The sequence below is a fragment of the Pongo abelii genome, chromosome 18 (assembly GCF_028885655.2).
Source record: "Pongo abelii isolate AG06213 chromosome 18, NHGRI_mPonAbe1-v2.0_pri, whole genome shotgun sequence".
NCBI classification, from domain to species: Eukaryota; Metazoa; Chordata; class Mammalia; order Primates; family Hominidae; genus Pongo; species Pongo abelii.
The window spans coordinates 1,741,463-1,756,402 of NC_072003.2; the positions used below are offsets into that span (position 1 = coordinate 1,741,463).

At 51.5% G+C, this 14,940-nt stretch overlaps 1 protein-coding gene across 15 annotated transcripts in view; it reads left to right on the forward strand.

Moving 5' to 3' along the window:
• CRAMP1 (cramped chromatin regulator homolog 1) overlaps positions 1-14,940 on the forward strand; it is a 65,021-nt gene that overhangs the window by 22,809 nt on the left and 27,272 nt on the right. For all 15 annotated transcript variants that reach the window (XM_054534492.1, XM_054534488.1, XM_054534484.1 and 12 more), the window contains 2 exons: positions 2,806-2,889; positions 6,107-6,155. In XM_054534492.1, the coding sequence (XP_054390467.1) occupies positions 2,806-2,889; positions 6,107-6,155 (133 nt within the window). The remainder of the gene's footprint in view (positions 1-2,805; positions 2,890-6,106; positions 6,156-14,940) is intronic.

The window sequence follows — 14,940 nt, forward strand, 5'->3', positions numbered from 1 at the left end:
CAAGTAGCTGGGATTACAGGCGTGCACCACCACACCCGGCTAATTTTATATTTTTTAGGAGAGATGAGGTTTCAGTATGTTGCCAAGCTGGTCTCGAACTCCTGAGCTCAGGCAATCCACCTGCCTCGGCCTCCCAAAGTGCTAGGATTACAGGCATGAGCCACCATGCCTGGCCTGTGCTTTGGAGTTTTGAAGAGCACAGTGTGTGCCGTTTATCATGAGTTTGTCTGACTCATTGGGTGGAGTGAGACACAGAGTGGTGGCAAGCGAGGAGCGTGGAAGGGACTGACTCCGCCCCCAGCTTGGGGGCCTTGCGCGTGTGCTCGTCTTATTAGTCTCCCGTGGTTTCCATGCACATCCGCGTCTCCTTGCTGCTGTCCATTGCTCGGTGGAGATTTTGCTTCACGAACTCAAAGTTGGATGAGGTGAGCTTGGTTCCTGTCCCTGAGTGTGTAACAAAACATGAGGTGCCACCTAGGAGGCCATGGGGCCAGGCGGGGCATCAGGGACACCTCCCGGAAGCCCTCCTTTGTCCCAGGGTCCCACCTCCCCAGGGGTCCCTTGTCTGCACTGTCTTGCTCCTGGTGCTGCTTTCTTCTTTCTGGGTTGTGGGTTTTTTTCTTTTTGCCGTTTCAAATAGTGGATTTTTAAAAATATATTTTAGAAATGGGGATATTATTCACCCTTTTAAAGTATACAATTTAGTGGTTCTTAATGTACTTACAAGGTTATGCAGCCATTGCCACTCTCTAGTTGCAGAATATGTCCATTGCCCAGAAGGAAACCCTGTGCCCCGGTGCTGGGAGCCCTCAGTTTACCACCTCCTGTCTCTATGGATGTTTCTACTCTGGATGTTTCATAGAAATGGGATCACGTGCTACGTGTCCTTCTGTGCCTGGTTTCCTTCACTCAGCGTCGGGTTTCAGGGCTCGTCTGTGTGGTAGCGTGTGCCAGTCCTTTTTATGGCTGGATAATTTTCCATTGGGTGGATGGCCACATTTTTCTTGTCTACTGAATAGTGGATCTTAAAGCTTCCCGAGTCATGGGCCCCTTTAAGAAAGTCTGATGAGGCCAGGCGTGGTGGCTCACGCCTGTAATCCCAACATTTTGGGAGGCCGAGGTGGGCGGATCACCTGAGGTCAAGAGTTTGAGACCAGCCTGACTAACATGGTGAAACCCCGTCTCTACTAAAAATACAAACATTAGCAGGGTGTGGTGGCGCATGCCTGTAATCCCAGCTACTTGGGAGGCTGAGGCAGGAGAATCCCTTGAACCTGGGAGGCTGAGGTTGCAGTGAGCTGAGATCGCGTCACCGCACTCCAGCCAGGGCAATAAGAGCGCGAAACTCCATCTCAAAAAAAAAAAAGCAAGAAAGAAAGAAGAAAAGAAAATCTGATGAGCCCTTAGGTCTTAGGTCTTTCTCTGAGAAGAGCCTTTGAGAGCAGTTGGCCTGTGCTTAGCCGTGTCCAAGACCCATGGTCCAGTATCCTCCTCATAACTTGAAAGCCTGCTTCTCCATTTACCAGTCTTAGGGCCTTGAGAACAGGTCTCTGAGGAGAGAACTAGAGAGGACAATTGTGAGAGTAGAGGGGACAAATGGCCTTCACCCCTGCTCTGTGAAGAGACCTAAAGGGGCCTGGACTGTGTTGTCACTTGGTTTCCCTAGCAGGATTAGGTCTGGTGTAATACAGTAAGAAAATGCAAAATAGCAGTGGCCCAAGCGCCTCAGAATTCACTGTCTCGTGGCAGAGACGCCTAGAGGCTGGCGCCCAGGGCGGGCAGGACCCAGGTGCCTCCCATTCTTGTGCTTGGCTGTCCTTGGTGACAGCTCCAGGCAGTGGCTCTTGAGGAAAGAGGGGTGGGAAAAGGGGAACCCTCCTGCCCAAATCAGGCTCTTTAAGGAGGCTTCTGGAAGTCTCCACTACTTCCAGTGGTGTAGCCATGGCCAGCTATCCATGTCGCAGCCTGTTTGCCTCCCAAATAAAACAGGGGCCTTGGCTGGGCATGGTGGCTCATGCCTGTAATCCCAGCACTTTGGGAGGTTGAGGCAGGTAGATCATTTGAGGTCAGGAGTTCAAGACCAGCCTGGCCCACATGGTGAAACCCTGTCTCTACTAAAAATACAAAAATTAGCCAGGCCATAATGGTGTGCACCTGTAATCTCAGCTACTTGGGAGGCTGTGGCAGGAGAATCTCTTGAGCCTGGGAGGCAGAGGTTGTGGTGAGCCGAGATCACGCCACTGCACTCCAGTCTGGGCGAGAGAGTGAGACCCTGTCTCCAAGAAAGGAAAAAAACAAACAGGGCCTCTTACTGAGGAAGGAGAATGGGCCTCAGGCAGGGTGAGCCCCTGTCCTTGGCTCTTCCTCCTGCCTGGGCCGGGGCTGTGCATATCCACCGTCCCGGGAGGGCACAGGTGAGGCAGGAAGGCAGCATCCAGGTTGCAGGGCTGCTGGCCTCACCTGTGTGCGGAGATGGATGACAAGTTTAGTGCTGGCCACATTTGCCGCCTCCACGAGTACCAGCTGTTCTGAGTGTTGTGTTTTCTCCTCCAGGGGACATTTCCTCTGCCTACTGGGGTAAATTTCTAACTCCCCACTTTGGTTTAACTTTTTATTTTGAAAATTGCAGACACAGCACCGTGTTCTATACACTCTGCCCAGTGTCCCCTGTGGTTGACAGCTTGCATGACCAAGGTACAGGGAGGAGAGCCAAGAAACCACGTGAGCCCGGCGTGGCTCTCACGCCTGAGCCAGGCAGCGCCTCCTGTTCCCCTCTCTAAAGCCGCCTTCTCTTCTGTCTCTCAGTGTTCTCTCGAGGCCTGAAGAAGTCATCCCAGGAACTGTATGGCCTGATCTGCTATGGCGAGCTGCGCAAGAAGATTGGGGGCTGTGAGTACACTGCCTGTGGGGTTGCCCACAGCTCCTCCTGTCCTTGTCACCTTTGGGCTTTAGTTCGCAGAGTTGTTTCTAGTTTCCCTCTAACTTCTATCTTGAAAAAATGTTACTGGAAGAGGTGAAGAATATGATGGCGGCCGTGCTCTTTAGCTTAGATGGACCTGTTGGCTGACATTGGCTACATTTGCTCTCTTTCTCCATGCACATGCATACATGCTCGCGTGCACACATGTGTTCACACGCTCTGCATTCCACTCAACTATAAGATGTCATGCCACAGCCCAGAATACCTCCACCGGCCTCACCTCAGAGCACATTTCTCCTGTGTAGCCTTCATACCATGGTCGCACCTAGACTTTTAGCATTTACCAAACAGGTGTAGTGATCTTACCTAATTTCCTGCCCATATTCAGATTCTCTAAAACATCCCAAAATATCAGTCAGGGCTTCTGTCGAGGGCCGTTGCCCTGCATGTGACTGTGGAGTCTCCCTTGGGTGTCTTTGACTTAGAGCGGCTGTACTGCCTGGGCTTCTGAGACATTGCAACGCACTCAGGCCTTCCTCACGCAGGGCCTTGCTTGGATTTGCTCCGATCGTCTCCTCGGGACCAGATTCTCTTTAGACATTTTTGACACGACCTCTAGGTAGGGACATTGTAGCCTTACCGGGCGCTTGTGCCCAGCACCCCTCAGCCCTGCCTCTTCTGCCTGACTTCATAGAAGAGAGCATGCCTGGGCCGTCCAGTGGGCACTGTAGGGGTTCCCCCCCTCTTCAGTGGTATACCGCACTACCACGCCAGCTAGCATGTCACAGCTCAGGGCGGGTGGTGGGGCTGAGAGGACAGATACGGAGCAGTCGCCCTGTCTGTGCCAGGCCTGCGCCACACTCTGACCCCTTGCTGCCCCTCCATGCCTTGCTGTGTCCTGCGGGGTGGCTGCTGCAATCTAGTGTGGCATTTGTGTGTGGGAGGCCGTGCCCTCCTGCACTTCCCCACTGGGTCTGTCCCCTGTGGGCCCAGCCACTCCTTCTCTTCCCTCCTCCGGCCTGCCTGTCCCAGCCTGCACTCATGTCTGTGGGCCTCATGTCCCAGCTCCTCATGCCTGTACCTGCCGCCTCTCATCAGCCCTCTCTCAGCCTCGGGAAGCATCCCAGGCCCCAAGGAGTTTACGCCACAGCTCTCCCAGCTCTTATCTTCCCCAGATAAAGGAAAACCCCATCTTGACCACGTGTTCCCACTCCTTGTTGCCTGGTCCTTTTGCACCACTACTTGTTCTGGTTTCCTTCCTAGAAGCTTCTGAGAGGTGGAGGGTGCCCAGGTTCTTGGCATTTCGAACAAAGAATTGGACAAAATGCACAAACAAAGCAAGGGAAAAATGAAGCAACAAAAGCAGAGATTTATTGAAAACCAAAGTACACTCCACAGGGTGGGAGTGGGCCCGGACGTAGGGGCTCAAGAGCCCTTTTACAGAAGTTTCTGGGGTTTAAATACCCTCTAGAGGTTTCCCATTGGCTGCTTGGTGTACACCCTATGTAAATGAAGTAGTGGCCCGCAATCAGAGGCTGAAGTGAAGTTACAAAGGTTACACTCTATGCAAGCATCTGATTGGTTTTGGAAAACAACCAATCGGAAGCTAAACTGGTTACAAAGTTACACTTCTTTGCAAAGGAAGACTTGGCCCCAGTCTTGGGGAAGACTTTTTCAAAACTAGCAGAAGCAACCAATCAGGCTGAAGTGAAGTTACAAAGTTACACTCCTATGTAAATGTCTGGTTGCTTTCTGCTTTCTGCAACCAATCAGAGATACTTTCAATTTCCCATCTGCCCTGAGGAAAGAAGGGGAGGGGGGATTGCAAAGGGAGTAGTGTGTCTGGTCTGTTTGTTACTTAGGTGTGGAAAGTTGGGGTTTTCCTTTTGATTTAGTTCTAGGAAGTCAGCATGAATTGGCCTTAGGTTCCCTACCTCTACACGGTATTCTCCTGCCTCATGAAGATGCTCAAGTTTGATGAAAATAAATGACTCGATTGCTGAGTGAGGGGCACACTGCACCCAGGCTTCCAACCCTTCATCCGGGAGCAGGCGAGGTGGGGCACGGTGACCCTGTGACATGCCATGCCTGGCCGGTTTCTGCAACCGATTCCTTTCTTGGTGCCTCGCCTGGTGACGAGAGCCCTTTCCGGTACTTTTCATTCCTTCCTGAAGTTCCGTTTCCATCTGGCTTTGTTTCCTTTCTTTCTGAAAAACCTCCTGTATTTTTTTCCATGCAGTTGTGCCGGCTGTGAATTCTTAGTTATTATTAATCTGAAAATTCTTTATTTCATCTTCATTCTTAAAAGATGTATTTGCCGGATAGAGAATTCTGATCTGACGGGTTTATTCTTTCATCACATTGACACCGTTGTCTGCTGCCTCTTGGCCTGTGCTGCTCTGATGAGAGAGGTCAGTGGTCATCTATGCCCTCATTCCTCGGTGCGAGGTGCATTGTCTGTCTCTGGCTGCTTTGACAATTTTGTCTTTGGTTTTGGTTTTCAGCCTGGTCGTTTGTGGAGTTTTTTTCCCTAAAACATGCAGAAGAATTCAAAGAATTTTACATTGAACACCCAAGTACCCACCACCTAGTTTCTCCCGTTAACGTACTGTAGTAGCTTTCTTGCACATCTTGAAGATAGTGAAGAGTCCTGAGCAGGTCACAGGAAATGGGGCATCTGCTCCAGGAAACTCAGAGAGTGTTGGAGTCTTCATTCTGCGGACCCTGGGTGCCCTGGGGGTTCCACATTGTGGCCCAGAGGGTCAACACCGGACACTGTCAGTATGAGCCCAGCAGGAAGTGTGCGCGTGCAGGTGTGGTGCCTGCAGGAAGCAGCTGTTGAGCCAGGCAGATAGGGATGAGTGGAAGGCCGGTGCTGGGGGACCTAGGAGGGAGCTCTTGGGAGGACAGATCAGCTGGGCAGAGGCTGGGTAGTGGGCCTGCCTCAGGAGGGGGCCAGGCAGGGGCGTGCCAGCCTTTCAGGTGAGCGGGGGCGACCAGGGCAGCTGACTCGAAGGTGTGACTTTGAGGGAGGAGCTGCAGCTACTGTAGGGCTTTTATTCCAGAGGAACTTTAATATTCGGTAATGGGATTTGAGTCTATATTGAGTGGAATTGTATGGGAATCTTCAGTGGCTTTGCTCCTAACTACATCATGGTCTCATTTATTTATTTTTTCCATTTAAAGGTATGGATGACAAGAATGCGACAAAGCTGAATGAACTCATTCAGGTTGGGTAAGTCCCAGTTTCCATGTGAAACATCACTTCTCTGGGTGTTTTGTGTTTATTCTCCAAAATACAGAAGCTGAAATGCTCTCAGTGAGGACCTTCCGAGTTAAAACTTCGTAACCTCTCAGTTACGTGTTCAGTCCCAACAAAAGGTGCTTGGTCCAGGGAGCGGTGACTGCGCCCAGAGCCTGTGCCTGCCCCGGGGAGGGAAGGAAGTGCCCTCTCTGGCTTCCTCCTTCCCGAGGGTCTCTGGCTGGGCATTGTGGTCTCGACGCAGCCCTCAGGGCCCTGCTTTCTGTGCTCCTTTTCCTCCACCTTTGTGCGTGCTGTGGGGCTGGTCGCCAGCTTCTAGGGTCTCTCCTTTCCGTTGCATTTTTGTCGTGTCCTGGGCCACTTCTGACAGCTTCCCTGCCTTCTTGTGCCCTGGATGCTTCTGTCTCCAACTGGCTGCTCTCCTCCCCTCACACACCTGACTCCCAGAGGGCACATGCTCTCCTGGCCACACAAACACCCGGGCCCCTGATGGTCCAGTTGACATCTGCCCAGTTGTTGCTGTTGGGCTGCACTCCAGGACAGGGCCCCGCCACCCTACTCCACAGCCTGGGGGTTGCCCGCTCTACAGCTTGTGGGGGGTCCCCACTCCACAGCCTGGGGGTCTCCATTCCGCAGCCTGGGGGGTCCCCGTTCCACAGCCTGGGGGTTCCCACTGCACAGCCTGGTGGGGTTCTGTGCATGTGCATTTCTCACCTGGTGTGAGTCCTCATGGGTAGCCATCCCATCTTACATCCGTCCCGCCCACTGACCACACCAGAGCTATCCTGGCAGCCTGGCTGACTGCTCCCAGTTGACTGAACCCCAGATATTGGGTCTGCACAACCGGCCCCGATCCTTGTGGGTGTGCCACCCGTGCCCCAGAGCCCTGCCCTTGCAGCCACTCCTGAACAGTCCTTTCCCATCTCTCTTCTGTCTGTAGCACTTCACCCTTGGACCTCTGGTTGCTTTTCCCCTTGGCCCTTCTCCCCCAGGCTTGTGTCTGATGATCTGGGAACCCTCCCTGCCCCAGTGGGAGCAGTGCCTGCTGGGCCAGCACAGGCCTTCCCTCCAGTCCCAGCACGGCAGATGTCAGGCATGATTCCCAGGCTGTGTGTGAGCTGCCACCAGCCTGCAGCCAACGACTGTAACTGGGTGACCGCAGCCACCAGAAAGTGCAGCTTGCCCCAACACTGAACAGACTTCCCAGAGTGGGTCTGGGGTACAGCCAGGGGCCGCCGGCCATGGGGAGGGTGTTCACCGCCTTGCCCAGGCGCCCCTCCCAGCTTCAGAGCCCTGCTTCCTTCCCACTCTCGCTCCTGCTCTCCCTCCATCAGGCAGTATCTGGCTTATCCTGAGAAGCACTGGGAACATTGGAGGAACCGTCTTGAGAAGGCCCAAGATCCAGGGCTTAGTTGGTTTCTGATGTCGCCTGACCAGTAGGCAAGGGGCTGTCCCGTGAGGGAAAATACTGCCCCAGGATCCAGACTTGGGGCAAATCTTACTTCACCTTTTATTTCATTTCCTCCATGGTTCATGGAATGAAGCCAGAGTTCCGGACTCTTTGCTTTATGCTTGAGGACAGTGCATGGAGTGGCCTGTCCGATGAGCATTCCTTTTGCCAAAACACAGATGTGCTGCTCAGCGGGGGTGTGGTGGGCGTCTGCAGTGCCATCCTCAGGAGAATTTATTTAAGAAATAGATTCCTTCCGATGACACGGGCACAGGGAGTTCCCAGGGACTGGAGACACTTGACAAACAAATGCAGGTAGTAGCTTTGTGGAGGTCTTGGGCCTTTAAAAAAAACCAAGGAAGGAGAAGAGAAGGAAATGGTTACAAAGGGTATTCTGGGGACAACTGGGGGCTTTGATTATGGGCTGTGTGATAGAGTGTTCTCTCCCGAGTGATGATGGGGTTGTGGCTTGCAGGACTAGAGGTGCTCGCTAAAGTGTGCAGAGGGAACGTGCCTTCTGGTATAAAGAACCCTCAGGTTGGCCGGGCACGGTGGCTCACGCCTGAAATCCCAGCACTTTGGGAGGCCAAGGAGGGTGGATCACAAGGTCAGGAGTTCGAAACCAGCATGGCCAACATGGTGAAACCCCGTCTCTGCTAAAAATACAAAAATGAGCTGGGTGTGGTGGTGCATGCCTGTAATCCCAGCTACTTGGGAGGCTGAGGCAGGAGAATCGCCTGAACCCGAGAGGCGGAGGTTGCAGTGAGCCAAGATCCCTCCACTGCGCTCCAGCCTGGATGACAGAGGAAGACTTTGTCTAGGGGAAAGGAAAAAAACCCTCAGGTGGTTCTGCCTAGGGAAGGGCAAGAAGCAGGCATGGGCCTGGGCCATGTCTGTCCTCAGTAGCATGTGTGGCAGCGCCCCTCCAGCCTCGTCCTCCCGGGCAGCAGGTGCGTGGACAGCGGCATCGAAATGTGTCATGAGCTTATGCAGCACGCTTGGTGCCATTTACAGTCGTGCCATCTGCCACTCTGAGAACCAAATGAAGAGGGAGCCTGGCATGGGTCCCCAGCTCCTCCAGGCCGCGTGTTGGGCATGTTGGCCAGAAGGTGGCATGGCTGAATGTCGGCTGTCATCCTCTGCTGTGCTCCCGCAGTGGAGGGGCTCTGAGATGACTGAGTGTGGGCCTAGGCGGTGGGCCTGTCAGCAGGATGGCAAGATTGATTGCCCTTTTTCTTAAAGAAGCTAGTGTTGAGGTAGCTCACCTGGCTACCAGCTTGTCTGGAAAAGACTGGGCAGGTGGCAAAAGGAAAGGTGAGCTCAGGTGTGGGTGCTGATGGAGAATTTGCCTGTGTAGCCAACGATTTTGGCAAATGGCAGGTGAAGGCAGTGCTGACTCCTGGACCGAGTGCTGGGTGAGGCCCCAGCGAGAGTGGGAGTCTGCACTAAGGGACCTGGCCCTGCTCGCCTGACTCTCTGGGCCCCAGCCTCACCTTTCGTGTTGTCATCCTGCAGAGAGGTGTGAGACACGGAGAAAAGGTTTGGAACATCATGGTACCAGCAAGGCGAGATTTCTGTCTGCACCCATGGAGAGATCTGAGGCAGAAGGGCTGCTGATTAGTGTGTTCATTGGTTCCAGAACTGTCTGGGTGCCTGTGTGTGCCTGGCACAGGAATGGGTGCTGGTTATGCAGCGGTGACAGCTGTGGTGTGGCAGCTGATGCATGTCCATTGAGCAGGTCACTTTAGCGTGTGGTGTAGACATGTACGGTAACTGGGGATGAAAGTTATCGTGAAATTGACGTGGCAGGTGGGTGCAGACATGGCAACTGGCAGGAAGGGAACCTGCCTGGGGCATCTAGGGAAGGCTTTTCCAAGGTGGTGGCCAAGGTCTTAAAGAAAGAAGTGATCAGGGGCCACACAAAGAGTTGGGGAATCACCTGGCCCAGGGAAAGGAAGGTGGGAAGGAGGAACTGGGTCATGGAAGCCTCAGGAGGGGAAGGGAGAGGAAGAGTGCAAAGCTGAGGCTGGAGGGCTGAGCCAGGCCCAGCTCTGAGCACAGAAGGGTTTGCAGCAGGAGAGCCCCTCGTTTTGGGTAAAACTATGCCTCTCGTTCCCTGTGGAGAAGAGATGGGGATGCTGTTGGAGGCGGTATGGTGTGGTGTGTACATTCTTTTTCTTTCTTTCCTTTTTTAAATAGAGGCGGGATTTCGCCGTGTTGCCCAGGCTGGTCTCAAACTCCTGGGCTCAAGTGATCCTCCTGTCTTGGCCTCCCAAAGCACTGATATTACAGGCATGATCCTCCGCACCTGACCCCATTTTTGCTTTAATATTTTAACTTTTGTTCCTTTTTTTGCTTTTTGTCATACAGTTATAGAAGTTTGTTTTAAAACATTTTAGTTTTTAGAGCAGTTTTAAGTTTACAGAAAAATTGTGTACAGAGCTACACCCCTCCCCTGCCCCACACATGATTTCCCCTGTTATTAACACTTTGTTGGTTTATTTTGTTTTGTTTTGTTTGAGATGGAGTCTTGCTCTGTTGCCCAGGCTGGAGTGCACTGGCGCGATCTTGGCTCACTGCAACCTCTGCCTCCCAGGTTTAAGTGATTCTCTTGCCTCAGCTTCCCGACTAGCTGGGACTACAGGCGCCCACCACCACGCCTGGCTAATTTTTTATATTTTTAGTAGAGATGGAGTTTCACCATGTTGGCCAGGCTGGTCTTGAACTCGCGACCTCAGGTCATCCTCCCACCTTGGCCTTCCAAAGTGCTGGGATTACAGGAGTGATTAACACTTTGCATTCGCATGGTCCTGTTATCACAAGTCATGAGCTTTCCTTGACCCTTCTTCATCACTCAGAGTCCATAGTTTACTTACAGGCCCACTCAGCGTTGTGCCTTCTGCGGGTTTGGACAGATGGGTAATAACATGTGTCCACCCTTCTGGCATCACACGGGGGCAGTTCACTGCCCTGAACACCCTGTGCTCTGCCTGTTGCTTCCTAGTGCCCCCAGAAGCCACTGGTCTCACTCTCTGTAGCTGCACCCCAGCAGCCTCCGGTCTCCCACTCTCCCTAGCTGCGCCTTTCCCAGAGTGTCGTCGTCACATTGGAATCATCCTGGGCTTAGTTTTGTAGATTGGCCTCTTCACTTACAGTCCTAGAAGTTTTCACAAATTCGTAGAGTTGTATAGCTGCCACCCGTCAAGACATGGAACTCTGCCAGCAACCCCCAAGTCCCCTTCTGTCCCTCCCCCACACCTTGCCCCGGCCACCCTTTGCGCCACTCTCTGTTCCCTGTAATTTTGCCTTTTCCAGAAAGCCATCTAAAGGGAATCGTGGTTTGCAGCCTTCTGAGATGGGCGTCCCCACTCAGCAGTATGCCCTCGAGGCTCTTCCGTGTTGACTTGTGGATCTGCAGCTTATACTTTCACCTGCTGAGTCATGTTCCATGGTGTTGACATGCTGCACTCGGTTATCCCTTCCGAGTGGAGGGACCCAGGGCTGTTTGCAGTGTTTTAGTGTTGATGAAGAAGTGCCCAGGCTTTGCCTCCAGGTTTTTGTGTGAGCGTGGTTTTCGGTCCCTAGGAGGAGGAGGTGGGAGTGTGTGTTTGGCTTTACATGGAGCTGCCAGACTCTTCCAAGAGAGTTGCAGTTGCTTCCCACACTCCCTAGCACTCAGCGTGTTCGGGGTGTTTGTCTTTCTAAAGGCACCCTAGTAGGTGTAGAGTGGCATCATGCTGTGGTTTTGATGCGTTTCCCTGATGACTCATGACACCGAGTGTTTTTCTCGTGCTTATTTGCTGTGTGTCTTTGGTGAAGTGCCTGTTCATATCTTGTGCCTGTTTTCTTCTTCTTGAGTTTAGAGAATTCTTTGTATGTTGTAGACACAGGTCTTCTGTTGGATACTTTCTCTTAGACTGTGGCCTGTCTTTTTGTTCACGTACTGTCTTGCACAGAGTGAAAGTCCTTCGCTTTGATGAAGTCGAGTCTGTCACTGTTTTCTTCTATGGTTTATGCTTTTAATATGACATTTAAGAACTCTTTGCCTAACCCAAGGTCACAGGGATGTGCCCCTGTGTTTTCTTCTAGAAGTTTTCTAGTTTTACATTTAAATCTATGATCTGCTTTGAATTAACTTTTGTGTACCATGTGAAGGTTAGGTGGAGCTTTGCTTTTTGCCTGTGGGTGTCAAGCTGCGCCATCTGAAAGGACTGTCTCTCCTCCATTGAGTGGCCTTTGCATCCTTGTCAAACATCAGTTGACTGTACCGTCTGGGTCCATTCTGGACCTTCTGTTCTGTCAACTTTTGTGACCATTCTTTGACCAGCAGACATTCGTATTTACGAACAAACAGGAAACCTGTCAAGGTGAGAGATTGGGAAAATGACTGAGGTGCCTGTTGGAGGCTATCCCTGGATTTCAGCCCAAAAGTGATTGGAATATTTGACTTGCTGCCGCCCCTACCTGTCATGCAGACCTGTTTCAATTAACTGTGAATCTTCTTTTGGTTTTAGAATTGTAAAATTAAAGACTAAATGAATTGAGTAAAGCTCTAAACTAAAGCGAAAGCTTACTACGTTGTTCACAGACCCAGAGGCATAAGTTTATCACGTGCTTATTAGATTTATCAAGTGGCTTTGCAGAGAAGAAAATAAATCTATCAGAAATGAAAGCCAGGCTCCCATGTACATAGAGGAATTACTCTGTTTTCGATTCAGAAATGCTATTCTATTCTGCAATGATATTTCTATTCTGAAATGCTATTCACCTAGGCATGGTGGCTCACATCTGTAATCCCAGCACTTTGGGAGGCCAAGGCGGGTGGATCACTTGAGGCCAGGAGTTCGAGACCAGCCTGGCCAACATGGTGAAATCCCGTCTGTATTAAAAATACAAAATTAGGCGGGTATATGGTGGTGTATGCCTGTAGTCCCACCTACTCGGGAAGCTGAGGCATGAGAATCGCCTAAGGCCCTGGATTGGGAGGCAGAGGTTTTAGTGAGCCGAGATGGCACCACTGCACTCCAGCCTAGGCGACAGAGTGAGACTCTGCCTTTAAAAAAAAAAAAAAAAAAAAAAAAAGCTACTCATGGAGGGGTGTAAATAGAGCCTCTGTTTGAGGGCTCACTTAGAGGTCAGCTTGTGATTCTTCTGTAGACAGCACCTCTTAAACCCCTGTGCCGGGCCTTTCTGGGAAGTCTTAGCCTGTCTTACAGCTTCTAGGCTGGTGCAAGGGTGGGGAGGTATGGACCATGTCCCGGAACTGTGACCAGGCCTGAGGGTCCTCCTGGCTTTCGCACTTGAACATGGCTTTTCATCTTGTTCGGTGCCGCAGCCTCAAGTAGGTCGTAGAACTTCCATTTGAGAGAAAAAGACGGAGGATTGTAATCTCAGAATGGTTCCATATGAATGCAGAAGGGTGCACTTAGTTTGATTGAAGGAAAAAAAAAAAAAGGAAGTCACAAAATAGCAGTTTAACGGAAAATGTGATTATTGAAAACACAGGTGCCACATGACACAGCTCCGCCAGCTGTTTAAATCTTGCCTACTACTGTTGTTTTGGGGCAGATGGAATAAAAAACGGTGAGTGGAAACGTCCATTTGTTTCCAGAGCACTTCATTGGAGGAGACTACTTTAGAATTGACTTGAGCCGGGTACAGTGGCTCACGCCTGTAATCCCAGCACTTTGGGAGGCCACGGCTGGCGAATCACTTGAGGTCAGGAGTTCCAGCCTGGCCAACGTGGAGAAACCCTGTGTCTACTAAAAATACAAAAAATTAGCCAGGGGTTGTGGTGGGCGCCTGTAGTCCCAGCTACTTGGGAGGCTGCGGCAGGAGGATCACTTGAGCCCAGGAGGTGGAGCTTGCAGTGAGCCGAGATTGCATCGCTGCACTCCAGGCTGGGCAACACAGTGAGACTCCGTCTCAAGAAAAAAAAACAAAAAACGGAATTGACTGCATGCTTAATGACTGCTTTTGACCAGTGTTTCCCCTGGTTCCTTCTGCTGCAGCCCTACTCTGACATCATTAATGTTCATAAAACTGCTGTGACACTTATCTGTGTATTTCAGCTGGGTTAAGGTGGTTTAAGAATTTTGTCTCAGGCCGGGTGTGGTGGCTCACGCCTGTAATCCCAGCACTTTGGGAGGCCGAGGGGGGCGGATCATGAGGTCAGGAGATCGAGACCATCTTGGCTAATGTGGTGAAACCCCGTCTCTACTAAAAATACAAAAAAATTAGCCGGGCGTGGTGGTGGGCGCCTGTAGTCCCAGCTACTCCGGAGGCTGGGGTAGGAGAATGGTGTGAACCCGGGAGGCGGAGCTTGCAGTGAGCTGAGATCACACCACTGCATTCCAGCCTGGGCAACAGAGCAAGACTCCATCTCAAAAAAAAAAAAAAAAAAGAATTTTGTCTCAGTAGAACATGTTGTTCTCTGGGGACTCATCCTCTCTAAATTATCCCTCAAGACAGAAAATCTGTACAGACAGAAAGGGGGTGAGGGCATGGAAGTTTTTTTTCTACCGTCCTGACTCTTTGGTCAGGCTTTCCAAGGCTCAGCTCTGTCCTTTGGTATCCTGTGTTTGATTCACAGCACAGAAGGCACTCAGTCAGTAGTGGGGTGGGTGGACAGACGGACACGTGAGTGGATGGATGGATGGACACGAGTGGGTGGGTAGAGTCACAGTCAATGGATAGATAGAAGAGTAGCTGCCATGTACGAGGGATTGTTGAGCTTTCCATAGCTACTGAAACCCAGCTGCTGCTCCTGCCCTTCTGCCAATTGGGACCTCACTGTTTGGCCTTATTATTATTATTTTTTATTTATTTATTTATTTTTTTGAGACGGAGTCTCGCTCTGTTGCGCAGGCTGGAGTGAAGTGGCGCCATCTCGGCTCACTGCAAGCTCCGCCTCCTGGGTTCACACCATTCTCCTGCCTCAGCCTCCCGAGTAGCTGGGACTACAGGCGCCCACCACCACGCCTGGCTAATTTTTTATATTTTTAGTAGAGTCGGGGTTTCACCGTGTTAGCCAGGATGGTCTCGATCTCCTGACCTCGTGATCTGCCCGCCTGGGCCTCCCAAAGAGCTGAGCCTACAATAGTAGGCATGAGCCACTATTTTTTTTTTTTTTTTTTTTGAGATGGAGTTTCACTCTTGTTGCCCAGGCTGGAGTGCAGTGGCGCAATCTCAGCTCACTCCCGAGTACCTGGGATTACAGGTGCATGCCACCATGCCCAGCTAATTTTTGTCTTTTTAGTAGAGACAGGGTTTCGTCATATTGGTCAGGCTGGTCTCGAACTCTGACCT